Here is a 25,365-nt window from a genome sequence, read left to right as displayed (position 1 = left end):
TCTGTGCCCATTAACCAACCTATCTTCATCCTAACCTCTCCCTTCCCAGCCTCTGGTAATCATCATTCTACTCTCTACCTCCATGAAATACATTTCTAGCTCCCACGTATGAGTGAGGACATGCAATATTTGTCTTTCTGTGCCTGGTTTACCATGCATTTGCCACAACTTTGAGGCCATGAACTTAGAATGGGAATCCAGAGTCTTGACAGGATCCAGGAACATAAACAAGCACTAACATTTTCAGAAAACAAATTACTATCCTAGCTTGAACTAAAAGGAGAAAGTAATTCAAGGTAACAGAGGTTTCTTTAACTCTAGAGGGAAATAATCAATTTGTGTTAGGGAAGATTCCTGTCACTGTGTCTCTGGGGATACACCCCTGAACCTTATTAAAGTTGCATGAGGGAATTAATTGTGTTAAGTAAGGGATCTCTCTTTTTACCATGACAAAGCCAGCTGTCACAGAAGAGATGGCATTTCCTAGAAGTAGAGACTGTGGTGACAGTAAAGGTGACAACATACTGCCACAGAAAATGCCATCGAGTTTTACTGCATTTTTGTTTACTGCTTCCTGCTGTGCTTGCTATCAAAATTTATTCTAAAACAGGAAAGACCTCAGTCTTGATCAAATGTTGAAGGCAAAGAATGCAGTGTTTCTACTATCTGAGGGTGGTGGCTCAAGTACTTCTCCATAGCATGGTAAGAAGACACGCATTTGCTGAAAAAGGATTGTTGGGGCTACTTTGTGAACAAGCTCTGTCCACTCAAGAACACATGTATACATATGTAACAAACCTGCACGTTGTGCACATGTACCCTAGAACTTAAATTGTAATTAAAAAAAAAAAGAAGATACGTCTTCAAAATACAACTTAACTGCAAAGAGATATGTCAATTAAAACAAACAAAATCGTTCTGATCAAATGAGCCAAAGTTTTCCCACTTACCTCAACAGCAGCATAAAATATTTAAATGTTTCTGACACTCATATTAGAAAATACAATCTTTTTGAGCAGGTAATACAAAGCCCTTCACAAGCCCCACTTTATTTTTTAATGGCTCCATGTCCTGCATTTTCTCCCTTGCACACCATCAGATACAGTGACCTTTACCCCTCACTGCCCTGGTACATGCTGTTCCTTCTGACTGCGGGCTCTTCTCCTCTGCCCTTCTCTGTCTGGCAAGAAAATCTCCTTCAAACTTCCTTTAATACTTAATTTTCTCAGCAGAGCATTTCTTTGGCTTATTGACACTCACATAGCAGTTTTAGCCCTGACCACTTTGCATCACATGAGACTGTACCAACCAGTCTTTGAGTTTCTTGAGGGTAGAAACTGTTATCTCAGTATCTCCTGGTCTCAAGGCAGTGCCTAGAATACAGCATGCACTCAGCAAATCTTGAATGTAAAAATAAATACAATACCTCCATTTTGAAGGACTTTTGGTTGTTAGATTGCCTTTGATTCTGATATTATTTTATATCATGATTTTACCGTAAATATTTTAGGGGAAAGTTGCCTGATATAAAATTGTATTGGAAAAGCTGTAACTGGCCATCTTCATTCCAAGTATATATACTAAAAGGTATGACTGTTAGAATTCATATATACAACTTTCCTAACCAAAGCCTTGACTATCCCTTCATTTTAAGTGCAGGTGGTATTTCTACTGTTAAGATTCTCTTTTCCCTTATTGTGTTTCCTTCATAATTGTAGAAATATGTCTCTGTTGGCCAAGGTTTCTACTGGATTTCACTTGTCTTATTGCTTTGTCATCTGTCCCAGCATAAACTTGATTTCCATGTGTAGTTTTAATTCTCTGGGAAATTTCCCCCAATGACTGATTCCTAGATCTCATAACTACATTATGAATGCCAAGTGACGAATGCCATTAAGTCATTAAGAGTTGTTTATCAACTGAAATTTGGCAAACATTTTGCATCCCTGATTGCTTCTCTGGATAGCTATTGTAGATGTGGCCTTCAGATTCTTTCTATTTATAAAGACAGTGCATAAAGGAAACATAACAATATACATTCTTATTTGCTTATTAATTTACATTTTCTTTATCCACTTTCCCCTCTTCCTCTTTTTTCTTCCCCTTTCTCCTTCTTATTCTTCCATGGATAAGAATCCATCAGCCTGGAATTTAAAAGTGTTGGCTAAACCAGTTTACCATCACCATCTGCATAACCAATTGTTCACATCCAAGATTTCTCTATCTCTTCCAGAATCCCAACTGTTAAAAACAAGAAGTGATGAAAACACCATCTGTGCTTCCAAGTGGTACAGTTTTGTATCCAAAACTTTGAAGCACCTAAAGATTCCTCCCTTGTCTATTCTCCCAGCATCATGCATTAACCACACAAATCATTAGATGTTTTGCAGGCAATGCATTTGCTCTCGTTAAACATCTCCTGTCATGAATAAAAACCTACGTGACAACTGACTTGCCAACTGGCCATGATAATCCACACACTGATCCTTCCATACCCCTGAGAAGGGAATCACTGACTACCACAGCTTTTCTATTTCTGCTGTGTCCAGGTTTCCTCAGAACTTCTGTTGGTTTAGAAATAGTCATTGTTGCCGGGCATGGTGGCTCACACTTGTAATCCCAGCACTTTGGGAGACTGAGGCGGGCGGATCACGAGGTCAGGAGATCGAGACCACAGTGAAACCCCGTCTCTACTAAAAATACAAAAAATTAGCTGGGTGTAGTGGTAGGCGCCTGTACTCCCAGCTACTCGGAGAGGCTGAGGCAGGAGAATGGCGTGAACCTGGGAGGCGGAGCTTGCAGTGAGCCGAGATCGCGCCACTGCACTCCAGCCTGGGCGACAGAGCAAGACTCCGTCTCAAAAAAAAAAAAAAAAGAAATAGTCATTGTTGCCCTACATTTCCATAGTATCTGGTTTACTCCTCTCGTATTTAATCAGCTTTATTGGTGTAATGCTACTTCTCACCCTCCTCTGTGTCATATTTCCATAAGGGCCTTGTTGTGAGGATTAAATAATATAACAGATATAAAACTTCAGTCCCCATGTAACTGGTATCTTGTCAGAATTCCAGGTGGCTCAATTTGATAGTGGATTTGTGACACAGGCACTAAGCTTGGTAGAGAACTTCTGCAAGGCAGGGAATCCTAATCCAGAAAGTATTTAGCTTAAAGAAAATAGAAACTACCGTTATCTCTGTAACTATTCTTCTGCCTTAGCATGGAGAGATAAGCCATTCCTTGTAACAATTTTACATAACTAATATCAGAAGAAAAAGTCGAATTTTTAGCATTGCTTTGCATGGATCATTGCAGTAGCAAGTAGAAACAGCAATAATTGATGCCATTGGAAATTGTAGATTAAGGTTCTGTATTCCAAGTCCAAAGTTTGAGCAACTGCATTCAGATGGATTAAAAATTCTCTGTAAAGGATGTGTGAGCCAAAATGTAGGGATGTGCAGCCTGGTTTTGATCAGAATTGAATAAGGGCCAATGTGGAGCTGGGGGGCAGGTAGGGCAGCTACTACATGTATTTATTGCTCTTCACAGTAGTCAAGCTCCTGTAAAAATCCTGCCACATAATAGAACTCTACAAATCTTTGTTGATTCATGAATAATTCAATGAATAGTGAATTGCATGGTGAATTTCTTATGACTTTTTGTTATTTTCAATTGAACTTAAGTAACTCACTTTCATCAATCGCCCCTAAATATCACTGAAAGATAAAGAAGTATCAGTATATCTCTAGCAGGTAAGAATGTTTCATATAATATCCACGTCTCATGGAAGTCCCAGCACTTCAAAATGGGAGCTTTCAAAACATTGTGTTACTAAATGGCTTAAATAATCTATCTGCGGTACTGGTGACCTATTATTCCAATAACACCATGTGTTGTCAGTGTCCACAGTTAGACTGTGTGCTTTTTGGTGTAAACACAGATTTACTGTTCTGGTGTGTGGTTAGATTGTGCCTTTTGGGAATAGAAGTATGAGTTTCTAATGCAGACCAGAGAAAAAGTGTCTGTGACAATACCTTTCATTTCACATAAAATGACATATAATATCATATAAAATAGCTTTACTTCATTTTACATACGTTTTATATTTCTCCATCTTGGCTATTGGCTTGATGGGTGTGAAATTCTCGCGCTTTGAGTATAACTGGAACTTCCATTGATAGGCAGAGAAAAAATGTGATTTCCATTTTTGTGCATTCAGTGAGCAGATGGGGAATGCATCTGTTGACATAATCTTCTTAGCTTGAAGAGTTCTTGACCCGTCACTCAATTTTTGCCAAACATGTAGACATTTTCCTGCTAGACACAATTTTCCTAAGGGGTCCTAATTATACCAACCCTCCCCTGCCCCACTACTAATACATATACATTTTTACAAGCTATGATTTGGCAAATTAAATGGTTTTTCGTTTAATCCTTTGTTATGTTGCATATTTATCATAAGATTCAGACATGTTCAAACAAACTCCATAAGCAGTCAAAACAAAAAAGACGATTGGCATAAATTTCATTCTTGTGTCTTTTGCTTTACAAAGCATTCAAAACAAGTGACAGTCTTTTTATCTGTCAGCTAAAATAATAATCATACTCAGCACTTGCATACATTTCATCCATATGAGGACCTCAATCCCATTACTAATAGAAGTTGTGAATCTTTGTCTACAGCTGGAGAGACTAGAATGTTGGAAGGTGAAGTGGCTTGTTCTAGGTCACACAGGACTACTAACCAGGGTTTTACTTTGGCAGGTGCAGCCGATGTCTCTTAAATTATAATTAGGGAAGAATTACAAGTCTAGCATTACCAATACAAAATGACCAATTAGAGTCTTGAAAGTGATTCAATGGCTTCGTTGAGTTTCTGCAAGCTCAGGCCTTTGGACATTACTTCAGCTGTACCATGGTAATCTATTATTTATCAACCCTTTGACTGCTTTTGTCATCTGTTTTCCTGGTTTCTGTAACAAAGTTTGATTAGTATTCAAATTGCTGTCTGGCTAAGGGATCTTTACTGCTATCAGTAAACACCAAATGAAAGTTTGTCTGCTCTCAGAATACTGGTTGTATAGAACAGTGCTTGTCAAACTTTAATGTGTATAGGAATCATCTGGGGATTTAGACAAAGAGTATACTCAGATGCGGTAGGTCTTGGGCGGGGCCTGAGATTCTGCATTTCTAATAAGCTCAAGTTGATGCCAATGCTGCTAGTTCATGCTCTACAGACAGATCCTTAGCCCCAATATATTTTTAAATTTCTTTTTTATTTTGATTTTTTAAATTGATAAAAATTATATATATTTATGTTATATTACTTGATGTTTTGATATATGTATACATTGGGGAGTGACTAAGTTGAGCTTATTAGCATATCTGTTACCTCACATCCTTACCACGTTTTCTGTGGTAAGATCTACTCTTTTAGCAATTTTCAGATATACAATACATTGTTATTAACTGTAGTCACTATGTCACTACAAAACAAAAGAGCACAGCTTCTGACAACTGACCTTTTCCACCTAGCCTTCTCTAACTCATGTTTCTGTAACTGCTCTCTACTCTGGCCCCTTCTGACCTAGGACTTGTGGTGAACTTCTGTTGTTATTATCGAGAGGGGTGGTTCTACCCCTTGTGGTTTCCCTATACTCCACTAACTTCTTTGTAAATAACCTTTTAATTCAACATGCTAAAATTGCCCATTTGGAATGTAACATTGGTTTTTACTTGGGCCCTTACTGATATATCCATTTAGTCCTTCTATTCAAAGATGAGAAGAGTCCTATCTATAAGCAATCACAGGCAAAGAGGACGAAAACAACCAGTCTCCAAAAGTTACATGCATTTTAAATCCACACCTCACAGGAGAAGCTTTCTGAATGGCATACATTTTTTTTTCTTTTGAGAGATCCACATTGTTACTTAGAATTTTTTAAAGTCAGTAAAATTCTCATGAGAGTTATAAATCTGCCTATTTATACAGGCTTAAGAACTGGAAAATAACCAAAAGGAGTTCTATAAAGCATAAATTAGTTGGAAACATTCCAGGTTAAAAACCTATGTCCACAAAACGTAGTATTAACATCAATAACACATATCTAAAAATTAAAAGAAAAACTGTTGGTTTTGCCAGCCGTTAAATGAATTTTGTCGTTGTAGGTCAAAAAGTGAATGTACAGTCTTTGTTTATGGTTTGCTTTGAAAATTGATGATCAAGAACTATATATGATCAGGATGAAGAAGAAAAAAGCCTATATAGATAAATCTTGGAATGACCTGACAATTCTGTCAGTGTGTTTCAGCTGACTCAATTGTCAATGAAAAGATATAATGGCAACACTAATTCAGAGGACTAAAGAATCAACTTTACCATAAGATATTACTCATGCAGATTTCCTTATGTGAAATATTAGTAGTATCCTGTTTCTGTAGGCATTTAGGAAAGTAGTAAAGCAACTCTTAAATAAAAAACAGCCTCTCTTATTATTCCATCTCTTTGACTCAAGGAGATTTCATTAATCTATTAGCTTTGTCAAGTATAACCTAGACAACACTGAGATTCTTTCTCCGTTTTCCAGTGGAAGGCCTTTCATTGCTGGTATTTTTTTACTTTGATAATATATAATACACTTAATTGGGGGATATTTGGAATTGAATTTTGAGCAAAACTAAATGAGAAACAAAATTTTCCTATTAGCTTTTAGGTGCTATGGTAGATATTATTAGTGTTTGCCAGTATCCAGTTTTCTATTTCTTTTGGGATATACAAAAGCTTATACTTTCTCTTCCCATTGAAATTAACTGTGCCCATGGAATTAGTTCTGGTTAATAAAATACCGACAGAAATGATGTGTTTATCTTTCAAACCGAACAATTGTGCTCCACACTTCAAATGGAAAACAGCCAAGCAGTGACATTCCAGATGGTGCAGCCCCTTCTGCTGACCTATGTTAGGCATTTTGCTTGAACGAGAAATAAATTTTAATCAATTTGGAGTTTGTTACCTCAGTATAATTTATCTTATAACAGTGCTTATCTGATAATGGCGGGACTCTTCAATATGTTAGAAACAGTAACTGGACTTTTTGAGGAGTTGAAAATGAGAAAATAAAGCTAAAAGATCCTGATATTACAAAATTAAATTTGAAATCTAACCTTTAGGTTGTAGTGATGATATAAAATAACTTTCTCTAAAGCCTTAGGATAATAGTGCATATAAGGACATTTCTGTAATATCTATTTTTAAAGTATATGACTGACCTATTATCCAATTATGAAATGTAATGCAAACACAGTCATTCCTAAAAAAAGAGGCCTTTCTTTTGGACTCAATAGCAATAAGAGCTTGGTCTCTAAAATGCTAGAGCCCAAGTTGATAGGAATGGGCTTCTCATATCACTTAAAGTTAACAACGTGCTAATGTGTCATAGGAAACAACCCCATTATCACTCAGATTCCCAGCAAAGTAGTGAGCCTCAGTAATTGAACTCAGCTCTCTCAAATATTGGTTCTCATCACACATATACATATATATGTATAACTTACACTATACCAAGTTGTAAAGGGTAAAACTGAAATACTTTCTAAATGCTGGAGTTTGAGAAAGTGTTTAATTTATCTCACAAAGAAAACCATGACAAATCTTTTGCTATGGGAAAATTTTAAAAAAATTTTAGATCCAATCAGAGCCTAAAAAGAATTATTATATCGCTAAAGGGGAAAATAATTATTCCCATCAAAGCAGTTTAGACATTGAAACACGCCAATGACTTCAACTGTAAAGGAAGCCACTGGACTGACAAACGGAAGACATTTGTTGGATGTGATAGTAAATTTTGTATGCCAGCTTGACTGGGTCATGGGGTGCCCAGATGTTTGGTAGATTATTCTGGGTGTGTCTTTGAGTGTGTTTCTGGATGAGATTAGCATTTGAATCAGTAGACTGAATATAGCATACTGCCCTCCCTAATGTGGGTGGGCCTCATCCAATCAGTTGAAGGTCTGAATAGAACAAAAAGTCTAGGTAAATGGAAACTCCTCCTGCCTGACTGAGCTAAAACATTGGTCTTTCCCTAGCTTTGGACTTGAACTGAAAAAAAAAAAAAAAAAAAATCAGCTCTTTTTGAGTCCCAAGCCTTTTGGCTTTTGAAATGGAACTGACACTACTGGCTCTCCTGGTGTTTAGGACTTCAGAATCAGAATGGAACTACACCATCAGATCTCCTGGTTCTCCAGTTTGCCAACTGCAGATTGTGAGACCTCTCAGCCTCAATAATCAATTAATCCAAGTTGCTGTGTTTCTACAAAGCTTTTTTTTTTGTTTAGGCATGTTACACATTTTATTCTCCTTAGTATGTTTCAGATTCAAGATGGATTAAAATCACCTAATATTAACTCTGACCCCTTTACATATACGCAAAATAAAATGATAAAATACAGCAAGTAGAGTATTTAAATCAAAGCACGCTTGGGTGAGTAAGGATGAATTAACAAGCTACCTGTTTTCTCTCATTTTATAAATGCAGATATGGCTATGCTTACCTTTCTGTTAAGCTTGGCAGGTTGTTTTTCGTCTGGTTTTTATTATCATTTTGCCAATTATATGTTTATTGTAATATCAGGTAATGGTTAAACATTGTTAAACTAGTATATGCATCTATTTGCTACTCAATCCATAAGTCTTACAAAATAAGTGTTTTTTTAAAATAATACAGTAGCACAATTACAATCAAACTAGTTAAGATGCTTTGAAATATCATTAATCTGCCATTTTGTTTTCTATTCTAATTTCATATTGAGTATGTTTATAGCAAAAAGAAAGTCTCAGGTGAAAATAGTGATTTTCATAACCAAATATGTTCTTCTTAGGTCCATTCATTTTCATTTTATTCTATAAACATTGATCCTCTCTCACTTATTACTCTACTAGGCACTGTTAGGTAGAAAGAGGGTGCTTATATGAGAGTCACTGTTTGTTGAATCAAAGCATAACCTTGTATGAGGATGGAATCAACATTTATTGACCACTTACTAAGGGAAGATATTGTGCTCAGGGCTTTACATATGATACTAACTTCTCACAACAATCCTCGATTACAGGTTCTATTATTATCATTTAATAGAGGACAAATCTAAGCTTAGGAAAAGTAAACACCTTGTTGAAATCATAGAATAGGAATCTAAATATTTGTCTCTTTCCAAAGTGAATTCTCTTTCTTCCATAGTATGTTTTATGCCTTCTGCCTGCTGTGCCAGAGCACAGTCTCCCTTGGTAAGCTTTGCCTCTGTTTCTTTCTGGGTCAGCCAGATTTCAGAAATGAGAATGCACTCTAACCTTCACCTACAAACCTTTTCAGAAGTGGAGCATTTGACTTACACAGCCCATGGCCCCTATCGTGACATTTTTGTAATTTTCAAAGAGTTTCCTTAGAGTCGCACTATTTCATACTATGCTGTAAGGCAATGGCAATGTGGTCAAAGCGTTCTAATATTAGCAGCTGCCCCACATCTTTTAAACTCTCCTAACTATTCTGTGAATGTAGGTAATTACCAATATTATTCCTTTTCAGATTTTAGTTCTGTATTTAGCTTGCAGATTATGATTATGAAATGTACACACTGATGAACAGTTTCTTTATGTCTTAAGTCTTTAAACAAATATCAGAATGGAGATTCTGCAGCACTCTGACACCTCACACAAAGCTCCACAGTCTGCGTGGCATGTGTCACACATATTTTGGGTTGTCCTTTTGGTGGTAGAGTTTTTTCATGCAGTGCATCCCACATTTATTATCAATTCTTCTCTTGCTTGCTATTAACCAAATAATAGCAAAAACAAAGAATAAAGCAATCAAATGATGACATATGTTGTAGTAGAAAATAGGCAAAATGGTAAAATTAGGCTTGGACTTTTAAAAAGTTTTTTTCTATATAAACTATCATTTTACAGGAAAGATGAGGAAGAGAAAAATAGGTTAGAAGAGAGATAATTTTACAGTTTGAAGTCCATTTGTATTTTTATTCTGCCCATTTTACTGGGTTTTTATGCACTATCCAAAGGGTCAAAACTGTGTATAAATTAAATTATGTGTGAAGGATAAGATTTTTCTACTTAAGCTTCAACCATGAATAAATCAGGTGTTTTCCTTTATGGAAAACCTAATTCTTTGGGAAAGAATAGTTGGACCTTGATATTTTATCTTTCCCTTTTTATTTAAATGTTTGACAAGATAAAAAGATGTATGTCATCTCGGGGGGCTAGGGGAGGGACAGCATTAGGAGAAATACCTAATGTAGATGACGGGTTGATAGGTACAGCAAACCACCATGGCACGTGTATACCTATGTAACAAACATGCACGTTCTGCACATGTACCACAGAACTTAAAGTATAATTAAAAAAAAAAGAAAAGAAGTCGTGAATACAGGATCATACTGGGAAGATATTTTGTTTTTAAAATGGTAATTTTTTTTTTGTTAATGGATCTACCCCTGATTCACATTGTCAAAGGAAAATAACAAACTGTGTGGATTTACAGCCCTAACTTGGAAAAATTATCTACATTCCTAAAGGTGAACATATAGACATTTTTTCTCAGAAGAATCACTAACTCTAATATTTGAATTAAGATGTAGGTCAGTCAGTTTTTAAAATTATTAAATGCCCTTCTCAAATATGAGAGGAAAGAATTCAAATGGTATTGATGGGTGGTGTTAGCTAAGAGCAGTATTTGAAGGGAAACTGTTCAACAAAAGGTTAACATCCAGTTCTCCAACAAGGAGTTGGATTAGTTTTGTTTTGGGTTTCGGTGTTTTTTTTGTTTTGTTTTTTTGTTTTAACGAGAGGTTATTTGGGTGATCCAGTGCATGGCTGAGTATTTGTGATTTAAGTATTTTCAAGCCAGTTAGTGGACCATCTAGTTTTCCTTTTCTGCCTTGTTAGTCTGTCCTTCAGCTCTCTTACTTCTTATTAGCAACAATCTCAGCTCCAGAGAGGGCAGGTGCAGAAGGGAGATGGCAGTAAAACATAAATCTCCACGAAGCTGAAGAAACACAGGTTTAAGAGAAACCTGCAGATTTTATGACAAGCTACTCAGTCTGCCATTATTACAGATAACTGGAAGCTGATTATATGAACTTCATTTTTCATAAATCTCATCAGTACCATCACGCGATTACATTTTCCCCAAGGTGTGATCAAATCAACTATTAATAAGACTTTACTTCTAGAAAAGGATTCTATTGCACTGTCTGTCCCTGCCCACATGCCCTTGCCTGGGTCTACCCTGGTCACCAAAGACAGGCACAGGTTTTGCTGCATATTCTCGCCTGAGCAATTTTTTTTTCTTCGGGCCTGCCTGAAGAGCCTCAACTCCACTTTTCCTTGCTCCTTGGTTGAGTAATTCTGAGTTGTCCTACATAGTCTCTCAGAGGTCTCCAGTGGGATTGAGCCCCAGTTGTTTACAAGTTTAACTGTCTCACTAACACATCCTTCTGTTTTGCTTTCCTTCCTTTTCTGTCTTACTTCTCTATTCTTTAATTATACTTCCTGTATCACTTTCCAAATAAACTATTTGCACCCATATAGTCTCAGAACTTGTTTTATTTCATTTTTATGAGAGGCCCCAATTAAGACAGTAATCAAGAAACTATCTTATTTTTGTATTTATTTCTACAAAATTGCCAGAAAAGGCAGATTTATAGAAATAAAAAGTAGATAAGTAGTTGCCTAGGGCTGGACATAAGAATAGAGATTAACTGTAAAATGAGTATAAGAGATCTTATTGGGGGAAGAAAATATATCCTAAAACTGATATATAGATGATGGATTCAATAAAGTTACTAAAACTCACTGGATTGTATTGGTGAAATGCACAAATTTTACGATACATAAATATACCTCAATAAAACTGTTAAAAATGAACAGATAGTAAGATTTAGAGAGGTAAATTACCCAAGGTGACACAAGCAAATACAAGTCAGAGGAAAGAACAGAGTTCAGGCCATTTGACTACACTGAGAAACAGCATTCTTCTGTGAACTTGTGACCTTGCTTTAACTCATTAAAAATGGAAGGTCACAAAAAAGTGTAAAACTTACCAATTAAGCCAGATATGCATATATCTAAGATACTTTATGCTAAATGATTGACCTAGATTTTATTTAATTTCACAAGGGGCCGTAAGGCAGGCATTATTATTCTTCCCTTCTTACACATGGGGAAGTGGAGCTTGAGAGAAGGTAAGTGACTTGTCAGAGGTCACACAACTTACATGAGGCAGAGCAGGGATTCACCCATGGTAGTCTCATTCTGAAATGCATGCTTGTAACTACTGTATTACACTGCTTCTGCGAGTAACTAGGATTTATATCTCCTCTTACCATTTAAGCATGACCAAAGAAAGAGCTCCATACCTCACTGTTGAGTTTATTTATCTGCTGCTTGGTCTCCTCTGCTTTGATGAAGAGAACAGCAGCTCCAATCTCTGGATCTGAAAAGTGACACACACACACAATGAGTCCTTCAGGAATAAACCTCATATTTGAGGATTGAGGCAATTAGAATATGAAAGAAAGTACACGCTATCACTTTTAACCTTTTCTGATGTCTGTGCACTGTACTGTCTTTTGGGGATCAGGCAAGCTTTTTGTATTCCTCTGGATGGCACCAGATATACTCTCCGGGCACACATCATGGTGGTGATTGCACCCACAGCGACTGGATGTGTCCATTGTAAACACCCCATTTCCCCGAGTACAGTCACCACCATGTTCCAAGATGGCACATTTTCTTTTCTTTGACCATTGTTTAAAACTGTATCATAGTCAGTGCTCAAGCCATAGAAAAGGGATATTATTTTTCTTCTCTTGTTCCATTCTAAACATTGATTCCTGTGCCCATGAGCATATTTTCCTCCCACATATATATCAGATACTAGTATCCACTGCAGGTTGCCTTTCTCTTTCTGCATCACTCTAAAGGGTAATTTCTCCCAGTTTTTAGTTCTTCTTCTCCACTTTTTCTCTACTTTGCTCTTCCAAATATATTTATTTCTGTCAGGGACAAGAGTACAGGTGAGTCAGTGCCAGCTTGAGTGGAGAAGATTTGACAGATAAGACCATCCTAATTCTGGTCAATTATGAGGAGAAAATTTGTTGGTGGGGGAAGAAAAGTAATTCAAAACAGTCTGAAATAGAGTAATAAGAAATTGTTTTGCAGATATATCTTGCAGAGATAATCCATTCATTCAACGAATGATTGAAGGTCATATACAATAGGCCAGCCCTCTTTTAGAGTAGATAGCAACCAATAAAGAAAATATGTTGACACTCACGGAGCTTAGAATCGAGCAGGAAAAATAAACATTTAAAAAGTAGGCCAGGCATGGTGGCTCATGCTTGTAATCCCAGCATTTTGTGAGGTTGAGACAGGAGGATTCCTTGAGCCCAGGAGTTCAAGACTAGCCTGGGCAACATAGGGAGATCCATCTCTACTAAAAAAGTAAAATAACTTATATATAGTAATTATGCAATAGGTTTGAATTTCATACTAAGGGCAACAGAAAGCCATATTAGGGTTTTAAGCATAGGAATAGAGTAATACAAATAAATTTGAATTAATAAAATTCACTTTGCATGGAAAACAGTGTGAGGTCAAAGAAAAGACTTTGGTAGCAATGCAAGCAAGAGATAGATATAGCTAGAGAAGGAGTGGTAGCAGTAATGGTAGAAAGTCTTAGAACTAAAAGATATTTTGGAAGTTGCTTCTAGAAAACTTGTTGCTTGAATGCGTAAGCGTAGGGGTCGGTGATAGGCTAAGGAAGAGGAGGAAGCTAAGAGAGTGGTAGGACTAGAAATATGTGGATGAAATGGTGAGTTTCTGTGCATTGTCTCTAGTTGAACCAAAAAGGTAAACATCCAATTGGGGTGTCAAAAGGCTTTTATTGCAAATATACCAGTTTGATGATAACTATGATTTCTTCGCTCCTTGGTCCAAGCACAGTAATATCAACATATGTAAGTCAATTAAACCAAGACTGTACTCCTTATGCTTTTGCATTCTCCTCACTTCACACTCCCAATCAAGGAATTTCACAAGTATCCCTTAGTTTCCCAAGAAGATGATGAGTGCCGGAAAGAATTACTGATTCAGATGAAATGCTGGTATTCTACCAGAGAAACATCTCCAGAACTGTACATTCAAATGTCTTTCTTGGGCTTGGCTTTGTTCATAAAGGGATTTGCTAATTACCAAGACATTGTAATACGAGGATTTTAGAACTTGGTGGGAAGGGAAGGGGAGGTTGGGTGAGGATTGCTGGCCTTGCATTAGGTAGTTTGCTGGTAATTGTTTTGGATTGTCTCTGCCTATTCAACACATGTTCACTATTCTCTTTTTATCAAATACAGGTGTGTCTTCTTTAGAGTTTATTTGTCATTTTATTTGTCTTGTTGACAGAATCCCTCTTACGAGCAACAAACTCAAGATTGAAAAGTAAAGAGAAGGATTTGGGCTAGAGTTGGAGGTACTTCACATTAATTCACCATCACTAAAGGTTAGCAAATCACATAGTTCTCCATCATTTCCAACATGCTTATATCTTTCCGAAGTTGTTTATCCTCTGGAAAACTGCAAGTATATAACCTCACACTGAATAAATTGGTTAAATATAACCAATGGTTTTTCCAGTGCACAATCAACATAGCATTTCCTCTAGATAATGTTTTTATGGATTAATCTAAATTTATAATAGTAAAACATGACTATCCTCTGATGAATAGCAGAAATTTGAGTCTCCTGGCATATCAGTTACCTTGGCTGCTAAATGGCAGCTCATCCAATGTGGACAGAGAAATGATCACAAATGACACCTTAACTTGGAAATGGCATAAACTCATGTCAAATTATTCAATGGTATTGGTAAGGTTCTATGACAGGGAGAATATTCTAAGGACAGGAAAGCAAAAAAAAAAAAAAAAATGCCCATAGCAAACATTTACAAGTTAATAAGAAATGTTGTACCTTAGGAGAAGACTAAATATAGATCTTACCTCCAAGAGGAGGAGAAATTCTGGGCTCTGATCTGATTCGTTCAGAGCCAAAATCAAAAGTCTGACTTTCTTCACTGCTGTTTCCATCTTCAATTCCATCAACAATCCTACTTAAAATAAAGGAAATTGACTGGCTGTGGATTCATATTCATGGATTCCAGTATTTTTAAAGAGTTAAAAGATATTATGTTAAATTTCTAAATTCTAGATACTCTAGAGCTGAGTTATTCAGTATAGTAACCATTAGCCTTATATTGCTATTGAGTACCTGAAATGTGGTTTGTGCAAATTGAGATGTGCTGTAAGAATAAAATGCACACTGGATTTTGAAGAATATGGTTAAAAAATGTAAATTATTTCACTATTTTTATATTGTTCAAATTTAGAATAATATTTGGAACATATTCAGTCAAATAAAATATATTATTAAAATTTCACTTTTATCACGCTTAAAAATGTAGCTGTTAGAGAATTTAAAAGTATATATGTAGCTCACAATTTTATATCACATTATATTTTTTATCACACACTACTGTTGTAGACAGAGGCTCTTTTACTTATTCTCAGATTCAAAACTTTAAGGTACGGTACAAAAGTCCTCTTACCTAAATTCATGTTAAATCATTACTCTCCAGCTTTTAACCCTTAGCATCACAGAAAATAAATTTGATTACACCTCTACTCTAGACTTAGAGAAAACTCTAAATGTCAGAGTTAAATAATTATATTTAAATCAGTATTTAGTTTTCTTTTCATGATAAATAGTATCTAACCCACTCATTATTTTAAAAAAATACAAGTCTATTGTAGAAAATTTAAACATAAAGGTAACAAAAAAACAGAAAATAAAAATCACCTGTAATCTACTACTACAGTCAATATTTTGATGTATGTCCTCAAAATATTATTTTCTCTATAAAGGAACATAAAATCTTTTTATAAATATATGATTATGTTGTATATAAACCTTTCTTTCTCAGCTCCAGTACAGTCTCTTCCTATTTATAATTTATTATGTTTAATTTTAGTATAAACTTAGGAAGAAGAGTTAAGCAATATTTTCAAATTACTATCTCCAACTGAATTCTTGAAAATATATCATCCGCCTACTTTTTGCTAAACCTATTTTGTTTATATTTTCCTTAATATTTTATCTTAATGAAAAAGAATGTTCAAATAAATAATAAAAATAAAGTATTTGAGAACAGTCACTGGCTTTATAAGTAGAAAAACAAACTTTGAATCCACCTTTCAATACTTAATATCTCTGAGATCTTCGACAAAATATTTACCCTTTGAGTTTCACTTCTTACAACTTTATAATAGAGATAACACAAACTACTTTATAGGGTTCTGAGAAGATTAAATGCAATTGTGAATGTGAAATTATCTAGCAAAGTACATGAAACATAAAAAGTAATACATATTTTTTTCATGCTTTTATTTATTATTATTCAGCTGTTATGTGATTTTGATGATGGCTATTGCTTTTCTACACCATGGCCTACCCCTGAACATCTTCGGAATCAGGATTTTTCATGCTTTCAGTCACCTTTAGTGGATTCTAAAGTGATTTTTAAGAAATTAAAAATGGAACCATGCTATGTTACTTATTGAAGAGACCAGAAATAAAACTTAAGTTTTAGCCATCCTTGATAATAAGGCAAGAATAGTATGAAAAATAAAAATCTGCATTTCATTTTCTTCCTAATTTCAACTCGTTGCTTATGAAACTTTTGGTAATATCAAGCATTGAGGGGATAACATTGATGGAGTTTGTTCCATTTCTTTTATTTTCACTATAAATCATAAAATCACAATGTAGGGATATACATTTAACATAATATGTAGTGCAAAATGAATAAAAGGAGTAAAGAAGGATTTCTGAACATTTAGTATTTTGAGAACATATTTTGCCCAACCTGCATGCACACACACACTTGCACATACACTCAAAAAATTGCCCACAAAACTCAGAAAAGCTGAGGATTCCAGGCTAGGAATCTGTGGAGTAGAAAGGCTCAGAAGGCTGAAGGCAGGTACTACTCTGTATAAAAGGTAGCCACGTTCACGTGAGAAAGTTATATGATATGAACTCTTACCTTGGACTGAGGTCTGGGGGTCCAGCATTATTCAAAGTTGAAAGTTGCAATTTCAAGTTCTTCTCTTTCCTTTTATTATGGTTGGGGGGGTCAACTTCCTGCTGGGTTTTGGGGGAATTTGACCTGGAGACTCTGATAGGCGAGTGAAAGGGCACCGTTCCCGAGGCCAGTTGCTTTAAGCTTAAGCCCAGGTAGGTTTTATTGCTTCCAACCTTCTTGTTGCGTGAAGAAGATCCCCTTGTGCAGATGGGAGAGAGGGAGACTGCCTCTTCTTCCTCCCCCTCCTCCTCCTCTTCCTCATCTTCCACAATGGATGGGAGTCGCTTGTTGATGCTGCCATTTCCCTTGGGCTCTGACTAAATCAGTGGATAATATAAATTAGTACAGACTGCAAAAACCACAGAAAAGGTATATCATTAATGCTGGAGGTCTCATTTGAACAAAGTCAAATCTCTTAGAGACTTACTTTTCATTAAAACTGAAGTCTTTGCAGATTTTGTTATTATTTTATCAGGTGTTAAAAGTCTTCCCACTTCTGCTCTTCTCCAGGTTTACTCTCTATGCTTTCTTGATTTTTAACCCCTGATTCTAACCCTTCTCTTGGTCTTTTAAACTGTCTTCATGGGGAGCCACGTGAAAGGTGCATTATACCAGGTTTGCAACTAGATTTTAATCAGCCTGTCATTTGTAATAGTATATGATGGCATGCTCTTAGAAATAAACACATTTTCTATTTTAATGGAGGGTCTTAGGCCTTGTTATTTAAAATTACATGGTCTGTACTGGAACTTTACATGGAGATTAACCAGCAAAATTGCATTATCTTGAGAATAAAAAGCTTTCCTATTTTGGATCACATGAATGGAAGAAGATCAGAAGTATTCTCAGCTACTCTGCTTCCTGCTGTCCTTGTTCTTTCCAGTCACTAGCAAGAAAAGAAGCAAACCACCTGGTCTGCTTCCTTTGAAAAGCCTTGGAAAAGGAAGGAAAAACAGTCTTGCCAAAACCCATCCTGTAACTACTGGACTCTTGACTGGGATCATTCAACTGTGTAGACTAAGAAAAGGAAAGAAAGAGTGTGGGAAAAGACAATTGAGGTTATGATGGAAGGGCCAGGGCAGTCAACGCAGCAAAGGCTAACTAGTGGCCCTCAACAGAGTCACTGTAATAGTGTGTGCTTCTTGCTTTGCCCCAGACATGGCTTCTCTGCCCACTTTTCTGTGCCTCTGTCTTTTTTGAAAATTGAATCCCTTATATCAGATCATCAATAATTTATAATAAAAATAAGACAAAGAACTGAAAATCCCTAAGATTACTATTCAAACTCTGGGCTGTCATGTTTATTGACTTAAATTAATAGTTGTTTTTTTGGTATATATGGATTTTGGTGTATATGGATTTTTTGGTATATATGGTGTATATATTACAGGTATAATAACAGATCTAACATTGCAGTGACTTATAGGCAATAGCCTATTCAGTTTAGGCCATAGGTGCTGAGTGAAATGTATAGTTTACTTATGAAGTTCTTGTACTTTAATCTTATTGGCTCAAAATTTCTTGAAGAAATGGCATTCTTAGACTCATCTTTCCAAATACGTATGGTTATTTTAATTTTTTTTTTTTTTTGCTGGGATAGTCATGATGTTACTCTTGTTTGTTTTTCACAGCATTTAAAACTCTGTGTTTTTAACAAAAATTGGGCCTACATGGAATTACAGGGGAACATTTGTACACTAGCATCGTTGGATAGAAAAATTAGTTTACCCAGCTAAAGACACAACAGGGCAAACTTAATCTAAGAAATGAGAAACAATGAGCGCATTCTCTAATTAGAATTCTGTTTACATTTGCATTGGCAAGTTAATCATTCCTTTGTTTCAAGAAGCCTCTATTGGCTCTAATTGAATTCTCTGACTAATAACCTGTCAAGTATTTGTACTTCTACAAGTTTGTGGAAATTTCATACTTCCATTTTGTCATGCAGACTTGGTGTCTTGGACAAGTTGCTTAGATACTGACTCACAATCAGGGCAGCCGACATTACTTATACCAATAATCAATTATCTCACCTGCCATCACTGCAGACAGGACCTAAGTTTATTATATTATTAAATATTCAGTCTCACATTAGCCTCCGTGCAGGAGTATGAGTTTACTTTCTTCAGGCCATCTATATAGAAACAGCTGCTTTCCACATGTAGCTGGATTCACCTGTTATACACTGCCAAGAAGTTCAACCACAGATCTCTTCCTTCTCAACTGATGTATCTTTTCATTTTCTTCCTGGGAAATGCTTTATAATGAGGGCACTAGGGTTTTTATACTCATAGTTAAACAAATCTAGAATTTGGCTCATGATACTTGGCTGGGATAGCCACTTCAAAGTTACAAATGACTAGATTCCATCAAACCTGTCTTGACTAAAGGGGAAGCAGAACAAAGTCTAGTGGTTGAAATGCATGAACTTTCAGTTACACAGTCCTAAAAAAAGTCCTGTGACTTACTAGCTGTAACCTTGCTCAAACAATATAATCATTAAATTCTTGGTTTCTCCATGTGTAAATTAGGAATGGGGTGAGGAAAACACTAGATATTAGATAATGAAAATCAGGCACTTAGGAATGTGCAAAGAGTTTATAAATGCTTGCCTACACAATGCTGATGATCATAAAGAAAATGAAAACATTTATATTGTGGCAAGTGCTACAAAGGGTTCTGGTTACCTCCTTTTATGCACTGTCCTCCCTTCTTTCTTACTTAACGGAACTCTCAGCAGTGCACCCTACACAAAGATTACCTTTCTCAGGTTCCCTTGCCACTTGGTTTGGCCATAAGGCTAAGTTATGAGATGGTAGCATATAAGTGAACAGGTTTTAAGAAATTTTTAGAAAGGCTCCTAGAAACACGGTAATGTCTGTCTTACTCTTGCACATTTCTTTTGTTTCTACTCTGAAATATGGATGAAGTGAATGTGTGTTCAGCAGCCACCTTGGAGAATGAGGACATCTTGGAGAAGGAAACCATATTTTGAGAATGATGAAGCAAAAATAATAAATAATACATCCTGGCACCTTATTGACATATGGGAGCTTTTATATTTTCCATTTCTGGACTTGTCTATGAGAGGGAAACAACACCGGTTATTCTGGTAGTTTTAACATTACAAATTAACTTCAGCCTAAATTATACAGGAGGATTTTGTTGTTGTTTAAAGTTTAGGATGTTGTAGTCTTGGGACAGATCTGCATTTTCACAGTTCTATGAAAGGGAGAGGAATTCAAATTGAAAAATACAAAAAAAGGCTAATTAATTTTTTTTCATAAGAAAGGGAATATAGAAAGGTCTGGGGTGAAAGCAGTGCAATAGAAAGGAAAAGCTGTCTGATGAGAAGAGTTAAGACAAAGACATGTACGGACCATAAAGGCCATTTTTCTTGTTGCTGAGGAGGATTTTGTAGAAATGAGAGAAAAAAGACAACTAGTGCGAGGAGAAACTTGAATGAAAGCACTGAAATGCTTTAAGAGCTTCTAAGAAGTTTCCCAATGTAATACTAAAAGTGGGCCTGTAATGCTAGCACTTTGGGAGGCCAAGGCAGGCAGATCACTTGAAGTCAGGAGTTCAAAACCAGGCTGGCCAACATGGTGAAACCCGTTTCTACTAAAAATACCAAAAAAATTAGTGGTGTCTGGTGGTGCATGTCTGTAATCCCAGCTACTCGGGAGGTGGAGGCAGGAGAATCACTTGAACCCAGGAGGTGGAGGTTGCAGTAAGCTGAGATCATGCCACTGCAATCTAGCCTGGGCAACAGAGGGAGACTCATTCTATGATAAAGACACATGCACACATATGTTTATTGTGGCACTATTCACAATAGCAAAGACTTGGAACCAATCCAAATGCTCATCAATGATAGACTGGATTAAGAAAATCTGGCACATATACACCATGGAATACTATGCAGCCATAAAAAAGGATGAGTTCATGTCCTTTGAAGGGACAAGGATGAAGCTGGAAACCACCATTCTCAGCAAACTATCACAAGATCAGAAAACCAAACACCACATGTTCTCACTCATACATGCGAGTTGAACAGTGAGAACACATGGACACAGGGAGGGGAACATCATACACCGGTGCCTGTGGGGGGTCGGGGGTGTGGGGCTAGGGAAGGGATAACATTAGGAGAAATACCTAATGTAGGTGATGGATTGATGGGTGTGGCAAACCACCAGGGCACATGTATACCTATGTAAGAAAACTGCACGTTCTGCACATGTAACCCAGAACTTAGAAAGTATAATTAAAATAAAAAGTAAACCCTATTTGACCCTTCTCCACCATCATCTTCAGTAAATTCTTCATGTCTTCATAATGCATTATGTAATTTGATCTATTTGCGTGCCTCTGTGTCACAGGATTATTGGCAATAAAAGTCCAGCTAATAATCTTAACAAATTAGTTTTTTCGGGAAACTTTTCTTGAAATTAGAGAGTTCTTAAAAGTTGAAACTGTTTTAAGAGCTGACTGAATCATAAAACATGGTTCCAGAATATCTCTCAACCATATTTTTAGCATTATGGAAACTTACAAGAAAAAATTTGCCAATTTTAAATTCAGTGAAAGTACTTTTAAGATTAACACCTTAGGACTTTACATTTGGCATGTTTTGGTAACAAACTGCTTTATAACAATAACTATAAAATGCTCCCATAGAAATAGGAGTTTCAATTCTCCTCTATACTCAAACACAAGCTAGTCAGTTGCCACATCTCTCATTGGGAAGTCAAGTAGGGAAAGTAAAATACATGAAATTCTGAAGAGAAAGACAGATTTATTGGTAATCCTCCAGATTTTAGATAAATATTTTGCTCTGTAGCAAAAGTCATACCTGTGAGACCGTAGATTTGTTTGATAGTCTTGATATCACCTGAAAGAACAAACAGAAGTATTAATCATTTTATATCTCCTGGTGGTTTGGGACTGGGTGAAATGCAGCAGGCAGAGGAAAGAGAAATTTGTACAGAGTTTGCGGGAGGGAAGGAGCACAGGAAGGGGTGTGGATCTACCTGTGCAGGCCAGAGAAGAGAAAACGCCTTCTACAATGTGCCAAAAACAACTGCCTCATCCTACCCTCTAGGACCACTACTGATCAGTGTGTGTAATGAGAAAAGGAGCACCAAGTTGAATGTCCACCACAGGATACCACACCTAGAAAATAATGATCACAATAGTGGGCTTACTGGCTGTATTTTCCATCTTGATGCTTCATTCTCTCTCCTTTTTTTTTTTTTCCTCTATCTCCCTATTCTTCTTTCTTGCTACTTTGCTAAATTTGCTCATCTTCCTTGATTTTTCTTTCTGGCTCTGTGGAAACAGAAATCTATGAAATCGTTTCTTATTTAATCTCATTACTTCTATTTATTCACCTCTCTTTTTGCCTGAACGCTCATGGGCATGAGCTATCCTTTCTGTTCCACTTGTTTTCCACTATCTCACTGTGGTAATCCCTGTGGACTAGGTTTCAGTTTACTGGGAATCCTAATCCCCTAATTGAATCAAATATTCCATTGATTACAAAAAAAGAAGAAAAACTGCTGCCAATCAGTGTTGATATACCATCAATTCTAAGACAGATTTAAATTTCAGAGATGCTAAAATGTGGGGAAAAATATATATCTTATTCACTTAGGCTTGAATCTCAGGACACATTTTGTATAAAATCAAACTATGGCACTATAGAGGAATATATTAAAAACATGCACCTTCCATGATGTACAAAGAAAGAAGCTCTGGAAATTATGACATGTCCTGGAAACATGCTTCTGATATTATCTACATTGTTTTTTGCTCAAATACACTTCTTTCATTTTAATGTGGTGATAGATGCTGTTAATTAACATGATTTTATTCACATGAAAAAAAAATTTGTACTTGTAAATGATCTGCCTAGTAAGCCAGACAAATTTGGTAATTCTGTCACCCTCTCCTCATTTTTTTCCCTAGATGATTAGGGAAATAGATCTGTTATATTTATACAAATGCCAGGATCATTATTGCTGTGCAAATATATGTTTCATCAGTATTTAATTTTGTGATAGCAGTCAACTGATTCTACATCTGCTTAGCCAGCTAAATATGCATTAATCAGATGCATTTTAGACATACGTTTTGTAATAATTCCCTAAATGGTGACAAATAAAACAGCTGAATAATTAAAAATGTGAAAAATAAAATAAAATTATGGTGTTCTTGCTACCGTGGTAGATGTGAAAACATGTTTGTAAAAAGCCTTTCATTTATAGGTTGGATTACAGAAGAACATCACAATGGGATTCAAGAAGACTGAACACCTCCAATCACAGATACCGTTAGAGATATAAGAGAAAGATGCTGGCCTTAGCGTCTTCTGATTTGAGTATGCTTCCAGCTGTGTGGTTTACCACTAGATGAGTTCTGTCAAGTTGCTGAATCCCAGAGTCATTTTTCTATACTAGTGCTTTTCAAACATATATGTGCACATGAATTACTTAGGGATCTCATTAAAATGCAGATTCTGACATGGGAGGTCTGAGGTGGGGCCTGAAATTCCTAATTTCTAGTTAGCTCCTAGGTAATACTGGTACTGCTGGCCCTGGAGACACATTTTGAGTAGTAAGAGCTCATGACCAACATCACAGTTATTATCAATCATCCTATTTCCTATCAATTATTTATTCATCATGTGATAAGCACCCTGATAAGTGTTTCCCAGACATTATGCCCATTAATTCCCACTGTGATCCTATAATATAGGTATTTTTAGTCTCTATTCTGCAGAAGAGGAAACAAAAGGACCAAATTAGAGTTAAGTGATTTGGTGATGACTGCAAAGTAATAACTGACTAAGCAGAGAAATGGACACCAGATTGGCTGTTATTAAGGTTAAATGCAATACTATATTTAAGTGTTCGGCATGCAATATATTTTTCTTCCTCCTACTTTTTGATACCTTTGATTACCTAAGGTAACCTTATCTCATCTTTTACCAAATGTACTGATGGTCAAGAGTCAAGCAGAATAAGCCTAGTACCAAAATCTGGAATAGACACAATGAAAACAGAAAACTTCAGGCCAATATCCCTGATGAATATAGACATAAAAAATCCTCAACAAAATACTAGCAAACTGAATCCAGCAGCACATCAAAAAGTTCATACAGCATGATCAAGTAGGCTTTATTCCTGGGATGCAAGGCTGGTTTGACATACAAAATTCAATAAATGTGATTCACCACATGAACAGAATTAAAAGCAAAACCTGAATGATCATCTCAATAGATGCAAATAAAATCAACTTCCCTTCATGATAATAACCCAGATTAGTCATCAGAGGAATATACCCGAAAATATTAAGAGCCATCTTTTGGGAAGGTAGCAGCTCTGTGTTTCTCTGGGACGGTGCTCCCACAGAGGCAAGCCCCATTTTTGCTGTCTTGCAGCCCTCGCCCCTGTTGCCTTCAGGCTTCCAGAAGGTGCGTGGTGACAAGGGACTGGTGCAGATCCCCAGCACAATGCAGCTGCCCTGTGGAAAAGGCAGCCAGATCTTTTTCCACATAGGTCTCCATTCCTGTTTCTCCTTACTAGGCGGCCCTTGTGACCTGGGACTCCAACACAACTACCCTATCCCCACCTGAACATGTCAGCTGGAGGTGGCTCTGCAGTTCTCTGAGCAGGAACTCCCAGAGAAAACCCACAATCCCTCTGCCATTGCAGCTGCAGTGGTACTGCCCTAACTGCTCTGGGGCTAGGGAAGGAACAAAGGGCCTAGTCACTATGCTGGCCCCTTCAGCACACTACACACCATAAGGAGAGGAATCCAGACCCTTTTCCCTGTGAGCCCAGGCCCCCCACTCTTCATGAGGCAGGGCTTCTGGCTCCGGACCACAGATCAGCCTCCTCATCATAGCTGAGCACACCCACTGGTACTGGCTCTGAGGTTCCCTGGTGAGGGCTCCCAGAGGCAATCAACAGCCGTCCGTCATTGCCACAGCAGTGGTTCTCCTCCTGCTGCCCTTGGTATAGGGAAGAAACAGTCTGAGGGCTTCACCTGTGCTCCAAGCACACCACAGCCATCACACAGAGAGGAGCTCAGTCTCTCCTCCTTGTAAGCTCTCGAACCTCCATTCTTCACCAAGCAGGGCCCCCAGCTCAGGCCAGCAGTGCGT

At 36.8% G+C, this 25,365-nt stretch overlaps 1 protein-coding gene across 1 annotated transcript in view; it reads right to left on the bottom strand.

The window, feature by feature from the left end:
• Window positions 1-25,365, bottom strand: part of KCNH8 (potassium voltage-gated channel subfamily H member 8) — a 373,783-nt gene that overhangs the window by 5,425 nt on the left and 342,993 nt on the right. Inside the window, exons 12-15 of the mRNA XM_032143681.2 lie at window positions 22,051-22,089; window positions 17,160-17,515; window positions 15,058-15,164; window positions 12,421-12,497 (exon numbers count right to left, since the gene is read on the bottom strand). Coding sequence (XP_031999572.1) covers window positions 12,421-12,497; window positions 15,058-15,164; window positions 17,160-17,515; window positions 22,051-22,089 — 579 coding nt within the window. The remainder of the gene's footprint in view (window positions 1-12,420; window positions 12,498-15,057; window positions 15,165-17,159; window positions 17,516-22,050; window positions 22,090-25,365) is intronic.

This window comes from Hylobates moloch, unplaced genomic scaffold, assembly GCF_009828535.3.
Source record: "Hylobates moloch isolate HMO894 unplaced genomic scaffold, HMol_V3 SCAFFOLD_22, whole genome shotgun sequence".
NCBI classification, from domain to species: domain Eukaryota; kingdom Metazoa; phylum Chordata; class Mammalia; order Primates; family Hylobatidae; genus Hylobates; species Hylobates moloch.
Note: the sequence above shows the minus strand (reverse complement) of the source record. Positions and strands in the feature narration are given on the sequence as shown.